We start from the raw sequence: 22939 nt of genomic DNA on the forward strand, positions 1-22939 counted from the left end.
CCCTCGCTCTTTCACTCTTCACACCCCCCCCCCCCTCTCGTCTCCAGATGTGAATGAGTGTTCCCAGAATCTTTTGCTGTGTGCGTTCCGCTGCGTGAACGTGATTGGTTCCTACGAGTGTAAATGTCCAACAGGCTACGTGCTGCGAGAGGACAAGAGGATGTGCAGAGGTAAAGCTAACGCAGGGACTGGAATCTGCTATAGATATCTACTATAGGCCTGTAGGGACTGGAATCTGCTATAGATATCTACTATAGGCCTGTAGGGACTGGAATCTGCTATAGATATCTACTATAGGCCTGTAGGGACTGGAATCTGCTATAGATATCTACTATAGGCCTGTAGGGACTGGAATCTGCTATAGATATCTACTATAGGCCTGTAGGGACTGGAATCTGCTATAGATATCTACTATAGGGACTGGAATCTGCTATAGATATCTACTATAGGCCTGTAGGGACTGGAATCTGCTATAGATATCTACTATAGGCCTGTAGGGACTGGAATCTGCTATAGATATCTACTATAGGTCTGTAGGGACTGGAATCTGCTATAGATATCTACTATAGGCCTGTAGGGACTGGAATCTGCTATAGATATCTACTATAGGCCTGTAGGGACTGGAATCTGCTATAGATATCTTACTATAGGTCTGTAGGGACTGGAATCTGCTATAGATATCTACTATAGGCCTGTAGGGACTGGAATCTCCTATAGATATCTACTATAGGCCTGTAGGGACTGGAATATGCTATAGATATCTTACTATAAGTCTGTAGGGACTGGAATCTGCTATAGATATCCTACTATAGGCCGTAGGGACTGGAATTAGATATCTACTATAGGCCTGTAGGGACTGGAATCTGCTATAGATATCTACTACAGGCCTGTAGGGACTGGAATCTGCTATAGATATCTACTATAGGCCTGTAGGGACTGGAATCTGCTCTAGATATCTACTATAGGTCTGTAGGGACTGGAATCTGCTCTAGATATCTACTATAGGCCGTAGGGACTGGAATCTGCTATAGATATCTACTATAGGCCGTAGGGACTGGAATCTGCTATAGATATCTACTATAGGCCTGTAGGGACTGGAATATGCTATAGATATCTTACTATAAGTCTGTAGGGACTGGAATCTGCTATAGATATCTACTATAGGCCGTAGGGACTGGAATCTGCTATAGATATCTACTATAGGCCTGTAGGGACTGGAATCTGCTATAGATATCTACTACAGGCCTGTAGGGACTGGAATCTGCTATAGATATCTACTATAGGCCTGTAGGGACTGGAATCTGCTATAGATATCTACTATAGGCCTGTAGGGACTGGAATCTGCTATAGATATCTACTATAGGCCTGTAGGGACTGGAATCTGCTATAGATATATACTATAGGCCTGTAGGGACTGGAATCTGCTATAGATATCTACTATAGGCCTGTAGGGACTGGAATCTGCTATAGATATCTACTATAGGCCGTAGGGACTGGAATCTGCTATAGATATCTACTATAGGCCTGTAGGGACTGGAATCTGCTATAGATATCTACTATAGGCCTGTAGGGACTGGAATCTGCTATAGATATCTACTATAGGCCGTAGGGACTGGAATCTGCTATAGATATCTACTATAGGCCTGTAGGGACTGGAATCTGCTATAGATATCTACTACAGGCCTGTAGGGACTGGAATCTGCTATAGATATCTACTATAGGCCTGTAGGGACTGGAATCTGCTATAGATATCTTACTATAGGTCTGTAGGGACTGGAATCTGCTATAGATATCTACTACAGGCCTGTAGGGACTGGAATCTGCTATAGATATCTACTATAGGCCTGTAGGGACTGGAATCTGCTATAGATATCTACTATAGGCCTGTAGGGACTGGAATCTGCTCTAGATATCTACTATAGGTCTGTAGGGACTGGAATCTGCTATAGATATCTACTATAGGCCTGTAGGGACTGGAATCTGCTATAGATATCTACTATAGGCCTGTAGGGACTGGAATCTGCTCTAGATATCTACTATAGGCCTGTAGGGACTGGAATCTGCTCTAGATATCTACTATAGGTCTGTAGGGACTGGAATCTGCTATAGATATCTACTTTAGGCCTGTAGGGACTGGAATCTGCTATAGATATCTTACTATAAGTCTGTAGGGACTGGAATCTGCTATAGATATCTACTATAGGCCGTAGGGACTGGAATCTGCTATAGATATCTACTATAGGCCTGTAGGGACTGGAATCTGCTATAGATATATACTATAGGCCGTAGGGACTGGAATCTGCTATAGATATCTACTATAGGCCTGTAGTGACTGGAATCTGCTATAGATATCTACTATAGGCCTGTAGGGACTGGAATCTGCTATAGATATCTACTATAGGCCGTAGGGACTGGAATCTGCTATAGATATCTACTATAGGCCTGTAGGGACTGGAATCTGCTATAGATATCTACTATAGGCCTGTAGGGACTGGAATCTGCTATATATATCTACTATAGGCCTGTAGGGACTGGAATCTGCTATAGATATCTACTATAGGCCGTAGGGACTGGAATCTGCAATAGATATCTACTATAGGCCTGTAGGGACTGGAATCTGCTATAGATATATACTATAGGCCGTAGGGACTGGAATCTGCTATAGATATCTACTATAGGCCAATAGGGACTGGATTTAAGCAATAAGGCCTAAGGGGTGTAGTATAGGGCCAATGTACCACGGCTAAGGGCTGTTCTTAAGCACAACGCACAGAGTGCCTTTTGCTATTAGAAACTGGTTACCAATGTAATTAGAGCAGTAAACATTTGTTTGTTATTGTCACGTTCGTCATAACAAGGAGACCAATGCACAGCGTGATAAGAATACATACTTCTTATAATGAAGAATAAACACTGAACAATGTATACAAAACAACACAGACGCAATGATACACACGTACTGACAGGCTACACATTGACAGGCTACACATTGACAGGCTACACATTGACAGGCTACACATTGACAGGCTACACATTGACAGGCTACACATAGACAATAACCCACAAACCCAAAATGGAAAATGGCAACCTAAATAGGATCCCCAATCAGAGACAACGATAAACAGCTGTCTCTGATTGGGAACCAATTCAGGCCACCATAGACCTACATATACCTAGACATACTAAAACCCCATAGATATACAAAAAACCCTAGACAGGGTAAACACCTAGACAATACAAAAACTAAACCAACCACCCTTGTCACACCCTGACATAACCAAAATAATAAAGAAAACTAACTAATAACAAATCAAATCAAATCAAATCAAAATCAGGGACTGGAATCTGCTATAGATATCTACTAAGGTCAGGGCGTGAAAGTTATACCCATGGTATACGGTCTGATATACCATGGCTGTCAGCCAATCAGCATTCAGGGTTTGAATCACCTGGTTTATAATATACTATAGATATCTTACTTTAGGGCCTGTAGGTATGGCAGTGACTGGAATCTGCTATAGATACTAAATGGACTGTAGAGACTGTAGGTACAGCAGGGACTGGAATCTGCAATAGATACTAAATCTACTGTAGAGACTAGGTACAGCAGGGACTGGAATCTGCTATAGATACTAAATGGACTGTAGACTGTAGGTACAGCAGGGACTGGAATCTGCTATAGATACTAAATGGACTGTAGAGACTGTAGGTACAGCAGGGAATGGAATCTGCTATAGATACTACATGGACTGTAGAGACTGTAGGTACAGCCCGGACTGGAATCTGCTATAGATACTAAATGGACTGTAGAGACTGTAGGTACAGCAGGGACTGGAATCTGCTACAGATACTAAATGGACTGTAGAGACTGTAGGTACAGCAGGGACTGGAATCTTCTATAGATACTAAATGGACTGTAGAGACTAGGTACAGCAGGGACTGGAATCTGCTATAGATACTAAATGGACTGTAGAGACTGTAGGTACATCAGGGACTGGAATCTGCTATAGATACTAAATGGACTGTAGAGACTGTAGGTACAGCAGGGACTGGAATCTGCTATAGATACTAAATGGACTGTAGAGACTGTAGGTACAGCAGGGACTGGAATCTGCTATAGATACTAAATGGACTGTAGAGACTGTAGGTACAGCAGGGACTGGAATCTGCTATAGATACGAAATGGACTGTAGAGACTGTAGGTACAGCAGGGACTGGAATCTGCTATAGATACTAAATGGACTGTAGAGACTGTAGGTACAGCAGGGACTGGAATCTGCTATAGATACTAAATGGACTGTAGAGACTGTAGGTACAGCAGGGACTGGAATCTGCTATAGATACTAAATGGACTGTAGAGACTGTAGGTACAGCAGGGACTGGAATCTGCTATAGATACTAAATGGACTGTAGAGACTGTAGGTACAGCAGGGACTGGAATCTGCTATAGATACTAAATGGACTGTAGAGACTGTAGGTACAGCAGGGACTGGAATCTGCTATAGATACTAAATGGACTGTAGAGACTAGGTACAGCAGGGACTGGAATCTGCTATAGATACTAAATGGACTGTAGAGACTGCAGGTACAGCAGGGACTGGAATCTGCTATAGATACTAAATGGACTGTAGAGACTAGGTACAGCAGGGACTGGAATCTGCTATAGATACTAAATGGACTGTAGAGACTGTAGGTACAGCAGGGACTGGAATCTGCTATAGATACTAAATGGACTGTAGAGACTGTAGGTACAGCAGGGACTGGAATCTGCTATAGATACTAAATGGACTGTAGAGACTGTAGGTACAGCAGGGACTGGAATCTGCTATAGATACTAAATGGACTGTAGAGACTGTAGGTACAGCAGGGACTGGAATCTGCTATAGATACTAAATGGACTGTAGAGACTGTAGGTACAGCAGGGACTGGAATCTGCTATAGATACTAAATGGACTGTAGAGACTGTAGGTACAGCAGGGACTGGAATCTGCTATAGATACTAAATGGACTGTAGAGACTGTAGGTACAGCAGGGACTGGAATCTGCTATAGATACTAAATGGACTGTAGAGACTGTAGGTACAGCAGGGACTGGAATCTGCTATAGATACTAAATGGACTGTAGAGACTGTAGGTACAGCAGGGACTGGAATCTGCTATAGATACTAAATGGACTGTAGAGACTGTAGGTACAGCAGGGACTGGAATCTGCTATAGATACTAAATGGACTGTAGAGACTGTAGGTACAGCAGGGACTGGAATCTGCAATAGATACTAAATCTACTGTAGAGACTAGGTACAGCAGGGACTGGAATCTGCTATAGATACTAAATGGACTGTAGACTGTAGGTACAGCAGGGACTGGAATCTGCTATAGATACTAAATGGACTGTAGAGACTGTAGGTACAGCAGGGAATGGAATCTGCTATAGATACTACATGGACTGTAGAGACTGTAGGTACAGCCCGGACTGGAATCTGCTATAGATACTAAATGGACTGTAGAGACTGTAGGTACAGCAGGGACTGGAATCTGCTACAGATACTAAATGGACTGTAGAGACTGTAGGTACAGCAGGGACTGGAATCTTCTATAGATACTAAATGGACTGTAGAGACTAGGTACAGCAGGGACTGGAATCTGCTATAGATACTAAATGGACTGTAGAGACTGTAGGTACATCAGGGACTGGAATCTGCTATAGATACTAAATGGACTGTAGAGACTGTAGGTACAGCAGGGACTGGAATCTGCTATAGATACTAAATGGACTGTAGAGACTGTAGGTACAGCAGGGACTGGAATCTGCTATAGATACTAAATGGACTGTAGAGACTGTAGGTACAGCAGGGACTGGAATCTGCTATAGATACGAAATGGACTGTAGAGACTGTAGGTACAGCAGGGACTGGAATCTGCTATAGATACTAAATGGACTGTAGAGACTGTAGGTACAGCAGGGACTGGAATCTGCTATAGATACTAAATGGACTGTAGAGACTGTAGGTACAGCAGGGACTGGAATCTGCTATAGATACTAAATGGACTGTAGAGACTGTAGGTACAGCAGGGACTGGAATCTGCTATAGATACTAAATGGACTGTAGAGACTGTAGGTACAGCAGGGACTGGAATCTGCTATAGATACTAAATGGACTGTAGAGACTGTAGGTACAGCAGGGACTGGAATCTGCTATAGATACTAAATGGACTGTAGAGACTGTAGGTACAGCAGGGACTGGAATCTGCTATAGATACTAAATGGACTGTAGAGACTGTAGGTACAGCAGGGACTGGAATCTGCTATAGATACTAAATGGACTGTAGAGACTGTAGGTACAGCAGGGACTGGAATCTGCTATAGATACTAAATGGACTGTAGAGACTGTAGGTACAGCAGGGACTGGAATCTGCTATAGATACTAAATGGACTGTAGAGACTGTAGGTACAGCAGGGACTGGAATCTGCTATAGATACTAAATGGACTGTAGAGACTGTAGGTACAGCAGGGACTGGAATCTGCTATAGATACTAAATGGACTGTAGAGACTGTAGGTACAGCAGGGACTGGAATCTGCTATAGATACTAAATGGACTGTAGAGACTGTAGGTACAGCAGGGACTGGAATCTGCTATAGATACTAAATGGACTGTAGAGACTGTAGGTACAGCAGGGACTGGAATCTGCTATAGATACTAAATGGACTGTAGAGACTGTAGGTACAGCAGGGACTGGAATCTGCTATAGATACTAAATGGACTGTAGAGACTGTAGGTACAGCAGGGACTGGAATCTGCTATAGATACTAAATGGACTGTAGAGACTGTAGGTACAGCAGGGACTGGAATCTGCTATAGATACTAAATGGACTGTAGAGACTAGGTACAGCAGGGACTGGAATCTGCTATAGATACTAAATGGACTGTAGAGACTGTAGGTACAGCAGGGACTGGAATCTGCTATAGATACTAAATGGACTGTAGAGACTGTAGGTACAGCAGGGACTGGAATCTGCTATAGATACTAAATGGACTGTAGAGACTGTAGGTACAGCAGGGACTGGAATCTGCTATAGATACTAAATGGACTGTAGAGACTGTAGGTACAGCAGGGACTATGGGAATGTAGAGAAACATTCAACATTCCATAGTCTGTCGTCAGTACAGCGCAGTTAAACCAGAAATGTCTTTTAGGATTCTGAGGTGACAGTTACTTCTCATCCCCGGTGACGTCACTGTATGAGGCTTCAGCTATCTACCATCTTACATAAGGCTTGGAGTCTCCACCTCACCCCTGCCTCAACTCTCTGTATCGGAATAAGACTTTATAAACACTGTGTGGGAGAGAGAGAGCATAACAAGGGTTTTACAAGGGGAGGAGAGGGAACCAGTGTTGAGTCAGAGACAGACAGGAGACAGGAGGAAGATGTCAGTGTGTGGACTATAGGCTGGTATTTACATGACTATTATAAACAGACCTTTATATACTCAGGGAGGGCTGGAAACACACATCCTCTGTTACCCAGGAAAGCACTTTGTCACACACATACACACATGCACACGCGCACACACACACACACAAGCTTCGACACACACTCATGCACATGATTCACGCACGTACGCACGCTCACACACACACACTCAGATACAAGCACACACATTATTGTACACACACTCACGGTGTGTGTCCCCTCCCCTGCAGACCAGAATGAGTGTGAGGATGGGCTGGATGACTGTGAGAGCAGAGGGATGCGCTGTAAGAACCTCATCGGGACCTACATGTGTATCTGTAACCCTGGTTACACACGGGCCCCTAACGGAGAGGGCTGCATAGGTAAGACACACACACTAACACATACAATTCTGGTTTTATCACCAGTTCATGGCTGGTCTATGTTATGGGGTTATTCAATTCACATATACACCAAACTTACCAAGACACCAAAGAGGAGTATGATCCCATACAATGTACACACATACAATATTCCTATCATCTACTTGTAGTAGCAAACAATACATGTGCTAATGGATCTGTAGTTCATGTAGGGTTCCATTGAGGTTAGAAACATCATACTTCATGGGGATTTGTCCATCTGGTGAACTACTGCAATAAACTGACATTCATCTCACAATATCTGATATAGTTTTATTCAGACTACCCTGCAGGTCTGTTCTGGATTTAATCACTATATCTCCACCGTGTGTGTGTGTGTGTGTGTGTGTGTGTGTGTGTGTGTGTGTGTGTGTGTGTGTGTGTGTGTGTGTGTGTGTGTGTGTGTGTGTGTGTGTGTGTGTGTGTGTGTGTGTGTGTGTGTGTGTGTGTGTGTGTGTGTGTGTGTGTGTGTGTGTGTGTGTGTGTGTGTAGATCTGAACGAATGCTCTGCTAAGCCAGGTATCTGTGAGAACGGTCGTTGTGAGAACACGGTTGGAAGCTATCGCTGCAGGTGTGACCAAGGCTTCAGCGCCAACCCTACACAGACTGAATGTATAGGTAAATACACCCCTTTCCCTACATCTCTCTCACTCACACTCTCACTCTATCTCTATCTCTCACTCACTCTCTCTCTCTCCCTCTCATCTAGATAACCGCCAGGGACTGTGTTTCACGGAGGTGTTGACTACACTGTGCCAGATGCAGTCCAGTAGCAGGAACAGTGTGACTAAGTCTGAGTGTTGCTGTGATGGAGGACGAGGCTGGGGCTCTAACTGTGAGCTGTGTCCTCTACCTGGGACCACACACTACAAGAAGATGTGTCCACTGGGGCCCGGATACACAACAGACGGCAAAGGTAGAAATACTCACTCATATCTATACACAACCCTGCACCATGGATGGTACACAATCACTAGTCCACTGAGCTAAAGCCGAGGCAATAGCTCTGTGACATCACATTGTCTTCAGGTCTAACCAAACTACCTCCACTTTATGGACGGTTGGCTACTCAGGCAAATGCAGATGAGTGTGTGTTTATTATGATAATGTTGTAGTTGACAGGACTCTCTCTCCCTCAGACATTGATAAGTGTGTATTTATTATGATAATGTTGTAGTTGACAGGACTCTCTCTCCCTCAGACATTGATAAGTGTGTGTTTATTATGATAATGTTGTAGTTGACAGGACTCTCTCTCCCCCAGACATTGATAAGTGTGTGTTTATGATGATAATGTTGTAGTTGACAGGACTCTCTCTCCCTCAGACATTGATAAGTGTTTGTTTATTATGATAATGTTGTAGTTGACAGGACTCTCTCTCCCTCAAACATAGATGAGTGTGTGTTTATGATGATAATGTTGTAGTTGACAGGACTCTCTCTCCCTCAGACATTGATAAGCGTGTATTTATTATGATAATGTTGTAGTTGACAGGACTCTCTCTCCCTCAAACATAGATGAGTGTGTGTTTATGATGATAATGTTGTAGTTGACAGGACTCTCTCTCCCTCAAACATAGATAAGTGTGTGTTTATGATGATAATGTTGTAGTTGACAGGACTCTCTCCCTCAAACATAGATGAGTGTGTGTTTATGATGATAATGTTGTAGTTGACAGGACTCTCTCTCCCTCAGACATAGATGAGTGTCGTGTGATGGGGAACCTGTGTGTGAACGGACAGTGTGTCAACAGCCTGGGCTCCTACAGCTGTGTGTGTAAAACTGGGTACACCACAGATATCACTGGCACCCTGTGTGTGGGTAAGACTACGACACTCTAACACTGTCTAAGGTCCAGCCCCAAATCACACTCTATTTCCCACTACCTTTGACCAGGCTTTCTCCTCCCTCTCTCCTGTGTAGATATGGATGAGTGTAACTTCTCTCTCTCCTGTGTAGATGTGGATGAGTGTAACTTGTCTCTCTCCTGTGTAGATATGGATGAGTGTAACTTGTCTCTCTCCTGTGTAGATATGGATGAGTGTAACTTCTCTCTCTCCTGTGTAGATGTGGATGAGTGTAACTTGTCTCTCTCCTGTGTAGATATGGATGAGTGTAACTTCTCTCTCTCCTCTCTAGATGTGGATGAGTGTAACTTCTCTCTCCTCTAGATGTGGATGAGTGTAACTTGTCTCTCGCTTGTGTAGATGTGGATGAATGTGACTTCTCTCTCTCCTGTCTAGATGTGGATGAGTGTAACTTCTCTCTCCTCTAGATGTGGATGAGTGTAACTTCTCTCTCACTTGTGTAGATGTGGATGAATGTGACTTCTCTCTCTCCTGTGTAGATATGGATGAGTGTAACTTGTCTCTCTCCTGTGTAGATGTGGATGAGTGTAACTTCTCTCTCTCCTGTGCAGATGTGGATGAGTGTAACTTCTCTCTATCCTCTCTAGATATGGATGAGTCTAACTTCTCTCTCCTGTGTAGATATGGATGAGTGTAATTTCTCTCTCTCCTCTCTAGATGTGGATGAGTGTAACTTCTCTCTCCTCTAGATGTGGATGAGTGTAGCTTCTATCTCTACTCTCTAGATATGGATGAGTGTAACTTCTCTCTCCTGTGTAGATATGGATGAGTGTAACTTCTCTCTCTCCTGTGTAGATGTGGATGAGTGTAACTTCTTTCTCTCCTCTCTAGATGTGGATGAGTGTAACTTCTCTCTCCTCTAGATGTGGATGAGTGTAACTTCTCTCTCGCTTGTGTAGATGTGAAAGAATGTGACTTCTCTCTCTCCTGTGTAGATATGGATGAGTGTAACTTGTCTCTCCCCTGTGTAGATGTGGATGAGTGTAACTTCTCTCTCCTCTAGATGTGGATGAGTGTAACTTGACTCTCGCTTGTGTAGATTTGGATGAATGTGACTTCTCTCTCTCCTGTCTAGATATGGATGAGTGTAACTTGTCTCTCTCCTGTGTAGATATGGATGAGTATAACTGGTCTCTCCTGTGTAGATATGGATGAGTGTAACTTGTCTCTCCTGTGTAGATATGGATGAGGGTAACTTGTCTCTCTCCTGTGTAGATATGGATGAGCGTAACTTGTCTCTCCTGTGTAGATATGGATGAGTGTAACTTCTCTCTCTCCTGTGTAGATATGGATGAGTGTAACTTGTCTCTCCTGTGTAGATATGGATGAGTGTAACTTGTCTCTCTCCTGTGTAGATATGGATGAGTGTAACTTGTCTCTCCTGTGTAGATATGGATGAGGGTAGCTTCTCTCTCTCCTCTCTAGATGTGGATGAGTGTAACTTCTCTCTCCTTTAGATGTGGATGAGTGTAACTTCTCTCTCGCTTGTGTAGATGTGGATGAATGTGACTTCTCTCTCTCCTGTGTAGATATGGATGAGTGTAACTTGTCTCTCTCCTGTGTAGATATGGATGAGTGTAACTTGTCTCTCCTGTGTAGATATGGATGAGGGTAGCTTCTCTCTCTCCTCTCTAGATGTGGATGAGTGTAACTTCTCTCTCCTCTAGATGTGGATGAGTGTAACTTCTCTCTCGCTTGTGTAGATGTGGATGAATGTGACTTCTCTCTCCTGTGTAGATATGGATGAGTGTAACTTGTCTCTCTCCTGTGTAGATATGGATGAGTGTAACTTGTCTCTCCTGTGTAGATATGGATGAGGGTAGCTTCTCTCTCTCCTCTCTAGATGTGGATGAGTGTAACTTCTCTCTCCTCTAGATGTGGATGAGTGTAACTTCTCTCTCGCTTGTGTAGATGTGGATGAATGTGACTTCTCTCTCTCCTGTGTAGATATGGATGAGTGTAACTTGTCTCTCTCCTGTGTAGATGTGGATGAGTGTAACTTATCTCTCTCCTGTGCAGATGTGGATGAGTGTAACTTCTCTTTCTCATGTGTAGATGTGGATGAGTGTAACTTATCTCTCTCCTGTGTAGATGTGGATGAGTGTAACTTATCTCTCTCCTGTGTAGATATGGATGAGTGTAACTTGTCTCTCTCCTGTGTAGATATGGATGAGTGTAAGTTGTCTCTCCTGTGTAGATATGGATGAGTGTAACTTGTCTCTCCTGTGTAGATATGGATGAGTAATGTGTCTCTCCTGTGTAGATATGGATGAGTGTAACTTGTCTCTCCTGTGTAGATATGGATGAGTAACGTGTCTCTCCTGTGTAGATATGGATGAGTAACGTGTCTCTCCTGTGTAGATATGGATGAGTGTAACGTGTCTCTCCTGTGTAGATATGGATGAGTAACGTGTCTCTCCTGTGTAGATATGGATGAGTGTAACTTGTCTCTCCTGTGTAGATATGGATGAGTGTGTGCAGGCTCCTAAGCCGTGTAACTTCCTCTGTAAGAACACAGAGGGAAGCTACCTCTGCTCCTGTCCCAGAGGATACATCCTGCAGGAGGATGGCAAGAGCTGCCGAGGTGAGACATGCACAGACACACACACAACAGCACACACACACACACAGTCACAGTGACAGCCTCACACACACAGTGTGTGCATTTCCGTGTATGTGGTGAGCAGAGATTGTGATCTGTTGCGTCTGATAGGTCATGTGTTTATCAGTGTGTATGGTCAGTTTGGGGAGTTTATACAAACATAATTGGTCCATATTGCTCATTACCACTCTTGGCGACAGCTATGTTTACCCTAGGGCAGTATCTACACATGCTCACGCACACAGACATGCACAGACACACACACACTCACACACTCAGACACACATACACACTCACTCACTCACTCACACAGACACATACACACAAACACTCTCAGACACACACATTCAGACACACGCACAAACTTTCCGCCTGGTTTCCACCATGTTTCCGGGGTCTGGTTCTGTGGCAGTTCATCAACAGGTCACTGACAGGAGAAGGACTGGAAACTAACTCTATACAGTTGTGGAGCTGGAATCTAACCTTTACTCTCTCTCTCTACCCCCCTCTCTCTCTCTATCCCCCTCTCCCTCTATCCCCCTCTCTCTCTATCCCCCTCTCTCTCTATCCCCCTCTCTCTCTCTATCCCCCTCTCCCTCTATCCCCCTCTCTCTCTATCCCCCTCTCTCTCTATCCCCCTCTCTCTATCCCCCTCTCTCTCTATCCCCCTCTCTCTCTCTCTATTCCCCCCTCTCTCTATCCCCCCTATCTCTATCCCCTCTCTCTCTATCCCCCTCTCTCTCTATCCCCCGCTCTCTTTATCCCCCTCTCTCTCTCTCTCTATCCCCCCTCTCTCTCTCTATCCCCCTCTCTCTATCCCCCCTCTCTATCTCCCTCTCTTTCTATCCCCTCTCTCCCTGTCCCCCTCTCTCTCTACCCCCTCTCTCCCTGTCCCCCTCTCTCTCCCTCTCTCTCTATCCCCTCTCTCCCTGTCCCTCTCTCCCTATCCCCTCTCTCCCTGTCCCCCTCTCTCTCTCCCTCTCTCTCTCTATCCCCCCCTCTCTCTATCCCCCCTCTCTCTATCCCCCTTATCTCTATCTCCCTCTCTCTCTCTCTCCCTCTCTCTCTCTCTCCCCCTCCTCTCAGATCTGGATGAGTGTCAGAGCAAACAGCACAACTGTCAGTTCCTGTGTGTGAACACCATTGGAGGATTCACCTGCAAATGTCCTCCAGGCTTCACCCAGCACCATACTGCCTGCATAGGTAACACACACACACACACACACACACACAAACTCCTCCCTCCTCCACTCGACTAGGCTTTACAAACATAACCAAATGTAGCCACTTATCTTCCATCTCTCCCCATAAAAAGTCTCTTTAATGTTCTCCGTCTGCTATCACACATCAGATTGGGCTCAACTGAACTGTCGCCATGACAACTTAACAATGACTTGTTGTGGAATTTTGCAGTCTGTTGCCATGGTTACAACAGGGGTTTTCCATTCCGCACTTCAGCTCCCATGACTTTGTGGCTAGACAGCCTCCCTCCGTTCATTGGTCAATCAGCCAGTCAGTCTGTGGTGAATTATTTTTGCCTAGCCCGAGTAACAAGGTGGGTGAAGGTTGCATATTTGAGACCATTCCATTGGTCCTGCACTGGCCAAGGTCAAACAGATGCACCCAGTCAGTCAGTCAGTCAGTAAATCAGTCGGTAAGTCACTCAGACAGTCTGTTGTTGACCAATGGTCTTTCTCTCTCTACCTCTCGCTCACCCCCCACTCTCCCCTCTCTCCTTCTCTCTTCTCCCGCTCTCCTTCCAGATAGTAATGTCTCTCTCTGGGGCCTCCCGGGTGGCGCAGTGGTTAAGGGCACTGTACTGCAGCGCCAGCTGTGCCATCAGAGTCCTGGGTTCGCGCCCAGGCTCTGTCGTAACCGGCCGCGACCGGGAGGTCCGTGGGGCGACGCACAATTGGCCTAGCGTCGCCCGGGTTAGGGAGGGCTTGGTCGGTAGGGGTGTCCTTGTCTCATCGCGCACCAGCGACTCATGTGGCGGGCTGGGCGCAGTGTACGCTAGCCAAGGTGGCCAGGTGCACGGTGTTTCCTCCGGCGCATTGGTGCGGCTGGCTTCCGGGTTGGATGTGCCCTGTGTTAAAGAAGCAGCGGCTTGGTTGGTTGTGTATCGGAGGACGCATGACTTTCAACCTTCGTCTCTCCCGAGCCCGTACGGGAGTTGTAGCGATGAGACAAGATAGTAGCTACTACAACAATTGGATACTACGAAATTGGGGAGAAAAAGGGGTAAAAAAAATAAATAAATTTAAAAAAAGTAATGTAATCTCTCTGTAGATAGTAATGAATGTCTCTCTCTCTGTAGATAGTAATGAGTCTCTCTCTGTAGATAGTAATGAATGTCTCTCTCTCTGTAGATAGTAATCTCTCTCTCTCTGTAGATAGTAATGAGTGTCTCTCTCTGTAGATAGTAATGAGTGTCTCTCTCTCTCTGTAGATAGTAAAGAGTGTCTCTCTCGCTGTAGATAGTAATGAGTATCTCTCTCTGTAGATAATAATGTCTCTCTCTCTCTGTGTAGATAGTAATGAATGTCTCTCTCTCTCTGTAGATAGTAATAAGTGTCTCTCTGTAGATAGTAATGAGTCTCTCTCTCTGTAGATAGTAATGAGTGTCTCTCTCTGTGTAGATAGTAATGAATGTCTCTCTCTCTCTCTGTAGATAATAATGAATGTGGGTCGGACCCTGCTCTGTGTGGCTCTAATGGTGTGTGTCAGAACAGCCCAGGCAGCTTCAACTGCGAGTGTACTAGAGGATTCTCAATGGACCCCAATGGACAGAGCTGTGAAGGTCAGCCAATCACTGCCTCTCTCGGGATCAGCTGACTCCATACTTTATATGGATCTGAAATGATCAGATAGGTATAGGCAATATGGCAATAACTCCACTATAAACAGGGATTTGGTAGAAACTTCACCTTTTTGCTTGTACCTATCCAGTACAGTTAGATAACTGTATGGCCACATAACTATTGTAATGCTGTGTGTGTGGGTGTTTGTTTGTGTGTGTATGTGGTTTCCCTGACAGATATGGATGAGTGTGATGGTAACCACCGTTGTCAACATGGCTGTCAGAACCTGGTGGGAGGGTACCGGTGTAGCTGTCCTCAGGGATACCTACAACACTATCAATGGAACCAGTGTGTCGGTGAGTGGTACAGACTCTCTCTCTCTTTCTCTCAATCCTTCTCCCCCCCTGTCTGTCTGTCTTCTGTCTTTCTCTCCCCCTGTCTGTCTGTCTTCTGTCTTTCTCTCCCCCTGTCTGTCTGTCTTCTGTCTTTCTCTCCCCCTGTCTGTCTGTCTTCTGTCTTTCTCTCCCCCCCTGTCTGTCTGTCTTCTGTCCCCCCCCCCCCCTGTCTGTCTGTCTTCTGTCTTCCCCCCCCCCTGTCTGTCTGTCTTCTGTCTTTCTCCCCCTCTGTATGTCTGTCTTCTGTCTTTCTCTCCCCATGTCTGTCTGTCTTCTGTCTTTCTCCCCCCCCCTGTCTGTCTGTCTTCTGTCTTCCCCCCCCCCTGTCTGTCTTCTGTCTCCCCCCCCCCCTGTCTGTCTTCTGTCTTTCTCCCCCTCTGTATGTCTGTCTTCTGTCTTTCTCTCCCCATGTCTGTCTGTCTTCTGTCTTTCTCTCCCCCCTTGTCTGTCTGTCTTCTGTCTTTCTCTCCCCTGTCTGTCTGTCTTCTGTCTTTCTCTCCCCCCTTGTCTGTCTGTCTTCTGTCTTTCTCTCCCCTGTCTGTCTGTCTTCTGTCTTTCTCTCCCCCCCTGTATGTCTGTCTTCTGTCTTTCTCTCCCCCTGTCTGTCTGTCTTCTGTCTTTCTCTCCCCGCCCTGTCTGTCTGTCTTCTGTCTTTCTCTCCCCCTGTCTATCTGTCTTCTGTCTTTCTCTCCCCCCCTGTCTGTCTGTCTGTCTTCTGTCTTTCTCTCCCCCTGTCTGTCTGTCTTCTGTCTTTCTCTCCCCCCCTGTCTGTCCGTCTTCTGTCTTTCTCTCCCCCTGTCTGTCTGTCTTTCTCTCCCCCCCTGTCTGTCTGTCTTCTGTCTTTCTCTCCCCCCTTGTCTGTCTGTCTTCTGTCTTTCTCCCCCCCTGTCTGTCTGTCTTCTGTCTTTCTCTCCCCCCTTGTCTGTCTGTCTTCTGTCTTTCTCTCCCCATGTCTGTTTGTCTTCTGTCTTTCTCTCCCCCCTTGTCTGTCTGTCTTCTGTCTTTCTCCCCCCCTGTCTGTCTGTCTGTCTTCTGTCTTTCTCCCCCCCTGTCTGTCTGTCTTCTGTCTTTCTCTCCCCCCTTGTCTGTCTGTCTTCTGTCTTTCTCTCCCCATGTCTGTCTGTCTTCTGTCTTTCTCTCCCCCCTTGTCTGTCTGTCTTCTGTCTTTCTCTCTCCCTCAACATCAAATCTACATCCCTTTCCTGGAAGTTGAACTTGTTCCTCTCTAGATTACTGGAAGCGCTCCCTCCCTGAGTCACTGTCCTACATGAACACTGTTGTTATAACTGAGTCGCTGGCACTTTAACTTGACTCTACTGATGGGAATTACAGCATTGATATTCAGTGGCCTTTCCCAAAAAGAACACGGCCAATGTTTATCAGCTGAACCGGTACTACAGATGGTTTCCTCATTCCCTTCAAGAGTTTCTCAGTATTGTTTGTGTTCTCTGGCCGAGGTTTGACCCATATTTGACATCTGTTTGTTTTGTTGACTTCCTGTCTGTGTTGTTTGTTTCCTGTGGTCAGATGAGAACGAGTGCCAGAACACTCAGATCTGTGGGGGAGCGTCGTGCCATAACACCCTGGGGAGCTTCCGTTGCCTCTGTCCCACTGGGTTCAACTATGGAGACCAGGGGGGGTGCAGTGACATCAACGAGTGCTCCTCCTCCTCTAATCCATGTAACTACGGCTGTTCCAACACAGACGGAGGGTATCTCTGTGGCTGTCCACCTGGATACTACCGTGCTGGACAGGGGTGAGTGATTGAGACTGTGTGTGTGTGTGTGTGTGTGTGTGTGTGTGTGTGTGTGTGTGTGTGTGTGTGTGTGTGTGTGTGTGTGTGTGTGTGTGTGTGTGTGTGTGTGTGTGTGTGTGTGTGTGTGTGTGTGTGTGTGTGTGTGTGTGTTTGGAGCAATATCATTATCAATTTTGATGGATAGACAGGTTTGTTGTTTAGCAACAAAACCAACACGTGCGTAACTATGGGACAAAACAGACAGGGTTGGCTTAGATTGTTGACAACATGTAAACTACATTTTGTCTCCGATATTTATTGAAAACATATATAAATGTGCACAATGTCTCTCAAATACATCGTTACAGTTGTTGGTTAGCTAGCTAGCGAATTTTAGCCATATTAGCATTGTAATGAAATCAGTCAAAACCCCTAAAAAAGACATGGTATCAAGAACAAGATGAAACTAGCTGAAACAAGTCACTTTATTGTCATTGTTGGTAGCTATCTGGCCATCCACAATCACAACAACACATAGACCCCTGTCCCATTGAAGTGTGCACATTGTTTTGGTGATGTTGTCAACTAGCCCATGTATAGGCAAGATGGTGTTTGGGTATGATTTTATGCCCTGTGTGTGTGTGATTGACTCCTTTCTGTGTGTTCCAGGCACTGTGTGTCAGGCGTGGGCTTTGGTAGTGGTGTGAGTCTGGGCCAGGGAGGAGGAGGAGGAGGAGGAGGAGGAGGAGGAGGAGGAGGAGGAGGGGGGGCAGCAGAGGTGGGTGACAACGATCTGTCTCCTGAGGCCTGCTACGAGTGTAAGATCAACGGTTACCCCAAGAAGGGGCGCAAACGCCGCGACACCAACTCAACGCTGGAGCAACCTCTGGACAATGCACAGGTAATGTCTGTCTGTCTTGGTCTGGTGGCCCCTAGAATGGTCATGCTATCATGTCTTGCCTGCTCTTCACTGAATCCGTAGTACATATTAACTGTGTGGTCCTGTGTTGTGTCATCAGGATCCGGAGTGTTGAGTGTTGTCAGTGTTTACATAATCCACCTACTACATGGTCCTGTGTCCTCAGCATCAGGAGACAGTGAACCTGGACAGTGTTACACATCATATATCTGTATAATACTGTATATCTGTATGTAACCTGTCCTGTGTCCTGACATTCATGCCCGCCAGGGGAGTAGCCCACTACGGCCCTCTCTCAGTGGGGGCCGTATTTGAGTGCTTTATGGACGGTTTAAAATATCACGATGGATGCAGATTGTCAGGAGACAGTGAACCTGGACAGTGTTACACATCATATATCTGTATAATACTGTATATTTGTATGTAACCTGTCCTGTGTCCTCAGCATCAGGAGACAGTGAGTCTGGACAGTGTTACACATCATATATCTGTATAATACTGTATGTAACCTGTCCTGTGTCCTCAGCATCAGGAGACAGTGAGTCTGGACAGTGTTACACATCATATATCTGTATAATACTGTATGTAACCTGTCCTGTGTCCTCAGCATCAGGAGACAGTTAGTCTGGACAGTGTTACACATCATATATCTGTATAATACTGTATGTAACCTGTCCTGTGTCCTCAGCATCAGGAGACAGTGAGTCTGGAGAGTGTTACACATCATATATCTGTATAATACTGTATATCTGTATGTAACCTGTCCTATGTCCTCAGCATCAGGGGACAGTTAGTCTGGACAGTGTTACACATCATATATCTGTATAATTCTGTATATCTGTATGTAACCTGTCCTATGTCCTCAGCATCAGGAGACAGTGAGTCTGGACAGTGTTACACATCATATATCTGTATAATACTGTATGTAACCTGTCCTGTGTCCTCAGCATCAGGAGACAGTGAGTCTGGAGAGTGTTACACATCATATATCTGTATAATACTGTATATCTGTATGTAACCTGTCCTATGTCCTCAGCATCAGGAGACAGTGAGTCTGGACAGTGTTACACATCATATATCTGTATAATACTGTATGTAACCTGTCCTGTGTCCTCAGCATCAGGAGACAGTTAGTCTGGACAGTGTTACACATCATATATCTGTATAATACTGTATGTAACCTGTCCTGTGTCCTCAGCATCAGGAGACAGTGAGTCTGGAGAGTGTTACACATCATATATCTGTATAATACTGTATATCTGTATGTAACCTGTCCTATGTCCTCAGCATCAGGAGACAGTGAGTCTGGACAGTGTTACACATCATATATCTGTATAATACTGTATATCTGTATGTAACCTGTCCTATGTCCTCAGCATCAGGAGACAGTGAGTCTGGACAGCGTTACACATCATATATCTGTATAATACTGTATGTAACCTGTCCTGTGTCCTCAGCATCAGGAGACAGTGAGTCTGGAGAGTGTTACACATCATATATCTGTATAATACTGTATATCTGTATGTAACCTGTCCTGTGTCCTCAGCATCAGGAGACAGTGAGTCTGGACAGTGTTACACATAATATATCTGTATAATACTGTATGTAACCTGTCCTGTGTCCTCAGCATCAGGAGACAGTGAGTCTGGACAGTGTTACACATCATATATCTGTATAATACTGTATGTAACCTGTCCTGTGTCCTCAGCATCAGGAGACAGTGAGTCTGGACAGTGTTACACATCATATATCTGTATAATACTGTATGTAACCTGTCCTGTGTCCTCAGCATCAGGAGACAGTGAGTCTGGACAGTGTTACACATAATATATCTGTATAATACTGTATGTAACCTGTCCTGTGTCCTCAGCATCAGGAGACAGTGAACCTGGACAGTGTTACACATCATATATCTGTATAATACTGTATGTAACCTGTCCTGTGTCCTCAGCATCAGGAGACAGTTAGTCTGGACAGTGTTACACATCATATATCTGTATAATACTGTATGTAACCTGTCCTGTGTCCTCAGCATCAGGAGACAGTGAGTCTGGACAGTGTTACACATCATATATCTGTATAATACTGTATGTAACCTGTCCTGTGTCCTCAGCATCAGGAGACAGTGAGTCTGGACAGTGTTACACATCATATATCTGTATAATACTGTATGTAACCTGTCCTGTGTCCTCAGCATCAGGAGACAGTGAGTCTGGACAGTGTTACACATCATATATCTGTATAATACTGTATGTAACCTGTCCTGTGTCCTCAGCATCAGGAGACAGTGAGCCTGGACAGTGTTACACATCATATATCTGTATAATATTGTATGTAACCTGTCTTGTGTCCTCAGCATCAGGAGACAGTGAGTCTGGAGAGTGTTACACATCATATATCTGTATAATACTGTATGTAACCTGTCCTGTGTCCTCAGCATCAGGAGACAGTGAACCTGGACAGTGTTACACATCATATATCTGTATAATACTGTATGTAACCTGTCCTGTGTCCTCAGCATCAGGAGACAGTGAGTCTGGAGAGTGTGGACATTGAGGACACCCTGCTGTTCAACCTGAACATGTCTGGCCTGTCCAGCCGAGACCACATCCTGGAGTTCACCCCGGCCCTGTCCACGCTCAACAACCACGTGCGCTACTCCATCGACTACGGCAACGAACTGGGCTACTTCAAGATCAGCCAGAGGGAGGGGCTTAGCTACCTGCACCTGTCCAAGAGGAAGTCCCTCCCCCCTGGAGCCTACTTCCTGCAGATCAGTAGCGTGGCCGTGTACAGGAAGAAGGAGCTGGCAGCGCTGGAGGACAGCAACGATAAAGACTACCTCACAGGCCAGCTGGGAGACACACTCACCATGAGGGTGCAGATAGTCCTGCATTAACCTACACTACAGGACTGACTGGGGTGGCTGGTCTGGGCTGGGTGGGGAGTGTATGCCTGTAAACACTGGTCTAGGAACAGATTCATTTACCCTTGATCCATATCTCAACCATTAGGATGGGGAGAGAAGATCTGACCCTGGGTCAGTGGTTATGGGCAACTTCTACCTACTCTGAGAGAGAGCTTGGGACAATCTCAACGCCAAAGAGACTAATGGGTGGGTGGGGGGAGGGGGGATTGCGATGTTTGATTCCCAAAGATGATTCTACATATCATAGATACAACCTTTAGTGCTACAGTGTAGGCCTAACCCACTGGCTACAGTATGGCTGGCTGTCTGAAGAAAGGCTTAGAGAATGAGAATGACATGGAGGGAAGACATGACAATGACACAACAATAACCACTCTAAACTGCTCTGTGCAGGAAGCTCTGGTTTGAATGTTTTTTTTTTTTAATTTTATGAAAAAGGTTTATATGAAATAGGTTTTGTATGATGATATGTGGAATCTGCCACTCTTTTGTGGGACATGTAAGGCAAAAGCCATATCCACCCATAGCCCCTACCCCCAAGACCATGAGGGTAGCTAGGGAGTATGGGGTAGGAGGTAGGGGCTAGCGGTGGATTTGGACTGAGTAGCAGAGTGCAGAAGTCACTGATGCTGAGTGTTCACAGCTTGGCAGAGGTGGAAGTGAAAGGCAGCGTTCAGATTCTCCACCCTTCTCCCTGAAGTGTGCACTTGCTCACTCCCCCTTCATGGTTCACAAAGCATTGGCTGCTAAGGAGAGTTTCCACCATATTAGGTAAACCAGTCCATTCCTTTCAAATCCCTGAGGGGAGAAGGGTAGGGAATCGAACCGTAGCTAAAGTCTTTAGCTAGAAGGACCCCTCTTCCTCATCATAACTATGCTTCTTCATCTTCCCCACTGACTAGACTTCAGCATTACACATATTTACTGGTGCTAGTAACAAATCCACATAGACGTATGAATGGACTGTAATACTCAACACACAGTAGCTGTCTGTCTACTGTCCTTTTAATAAGATGTCAGACGTCTTCTTTTCAACCAAAACCAAAGTAACAGCCTGTCTGCTCTCTATACCACATGTAAATGAAGTGTGTTTATACTGTAATCAATGCCATGTTTAGAATGTTAATCTATGAAGCCTTTTGTAAACTAGAGAACGCCCCTGAGAGGAGGGGGTGTAATGGTGCTTATAATGACCTACTACTTCCTTTGATAAACTGTATACACACACACATTAAAACACACACACACTCGCAAACACACAACACAAATACACACACACGCCCTCAAACACACTCAAAACATACACCGTTCTGATGATGCCAAACCTGTGCCTTCATGATTATGCACTGAGGTCGACGCGGCCACACACTTTTCGCTCGTACAATCAGTGCGCCGTAGCGAAGTCAATCAGACCAGCCGCAGACTCATCCGTCTGTCGCATCAGTGCTCCGTAGCGAAGTCAATCAGACCAGCCGCAGACTCATCCGTCTGTCGCTCTGTCACATCAGTGAGGGTTTAGTTGTAAAGTCACAATAAAAACTTGTTTTTTTGTTTAAAAGGTTTCGTTGTTGTCCCTGTCTCCCTACTTCACTTCCTCTCTTTGCAGATTATGCTATTTATGGGATGTATTTTAACCACTTTAAGGGCCAAAATCCCAGACACAGATTAAGCCTAATCCTGGACTAAAAAGCACTTTTAATGCACATTCATTGAACATTATTTTTAGTGTATGCTTAAATTACATTTATCATTTAGCAGACGCAATCACCTTGCTCTAGGATACAGACATGGTTGAATTTATTTTTTCACCTAGTC

The 22939-nt window shown here is 45.1% G+C and overlaps 1 protein-coding gene across 1 annotated transcript in view; it reads left to right on the forward strand.

Annotated features, from left to right (window-relative positions):
* Nucleotides 1-22682, forward strand: part of LOC110516722 (fibrillin-1) — a 149670-nt gene extending 126988 nt beyond the window's left edge. The window contains exons 56-67 of the mRNA XM_090222708.1: nt 48-170; nt 7705-7836; nt 8368-8493; nt 8585-8791; nt 9571-9696; nt 12205-12327; nt 13432-13548; nt 15017-15145; nt 15383-15502; nt 17069-17297; nt 17946-18177; nt 20714-22682. Of these exons, the coding sequence (XP_090078834.1) occupies nt 48-170; nt 7705-7836; nt 8368-8493; nt 8585-8791; nt 9571-9696; nt 12205-12327; nt 13432-13548; nt 15017-15145; nt 15383-15502; nt 17069-17297; nt 17946-18177; nt 20714-21094 (2045 nt within the window). The 3' untranslated portion in view covers nt 21095-22682. The remainder of the gene's footprint in view (nt 1-47; nt 171-7704; nt 7837-8367; nt 8494-8584; nt 8792-9570; nt 9697-12204; nt 12328-13431; nt 13549-15016; nt 15146-15382; nt 15503-17068; nt 17298-17945; nt 18178-20713) is intronic.
* The last annotated feature ends 257 nt before the right edge of the window (nt 22683-22939 follow it).

Source organism: Oncorhynchus mykiss, chromosome 26, assembly GCF_057628025.1.
Source record: "Oncorhynchus mykiss isolate SJ-2025 chromosome 26, ASM5762802v1, whole genome shotgun sequence".
NCBI lineage: Eukaryota > Metazoa > Chordata > Actinopteri > Salmoniformes > Salmonidae > Oncorhynchus > Oncorhynchus mykiss.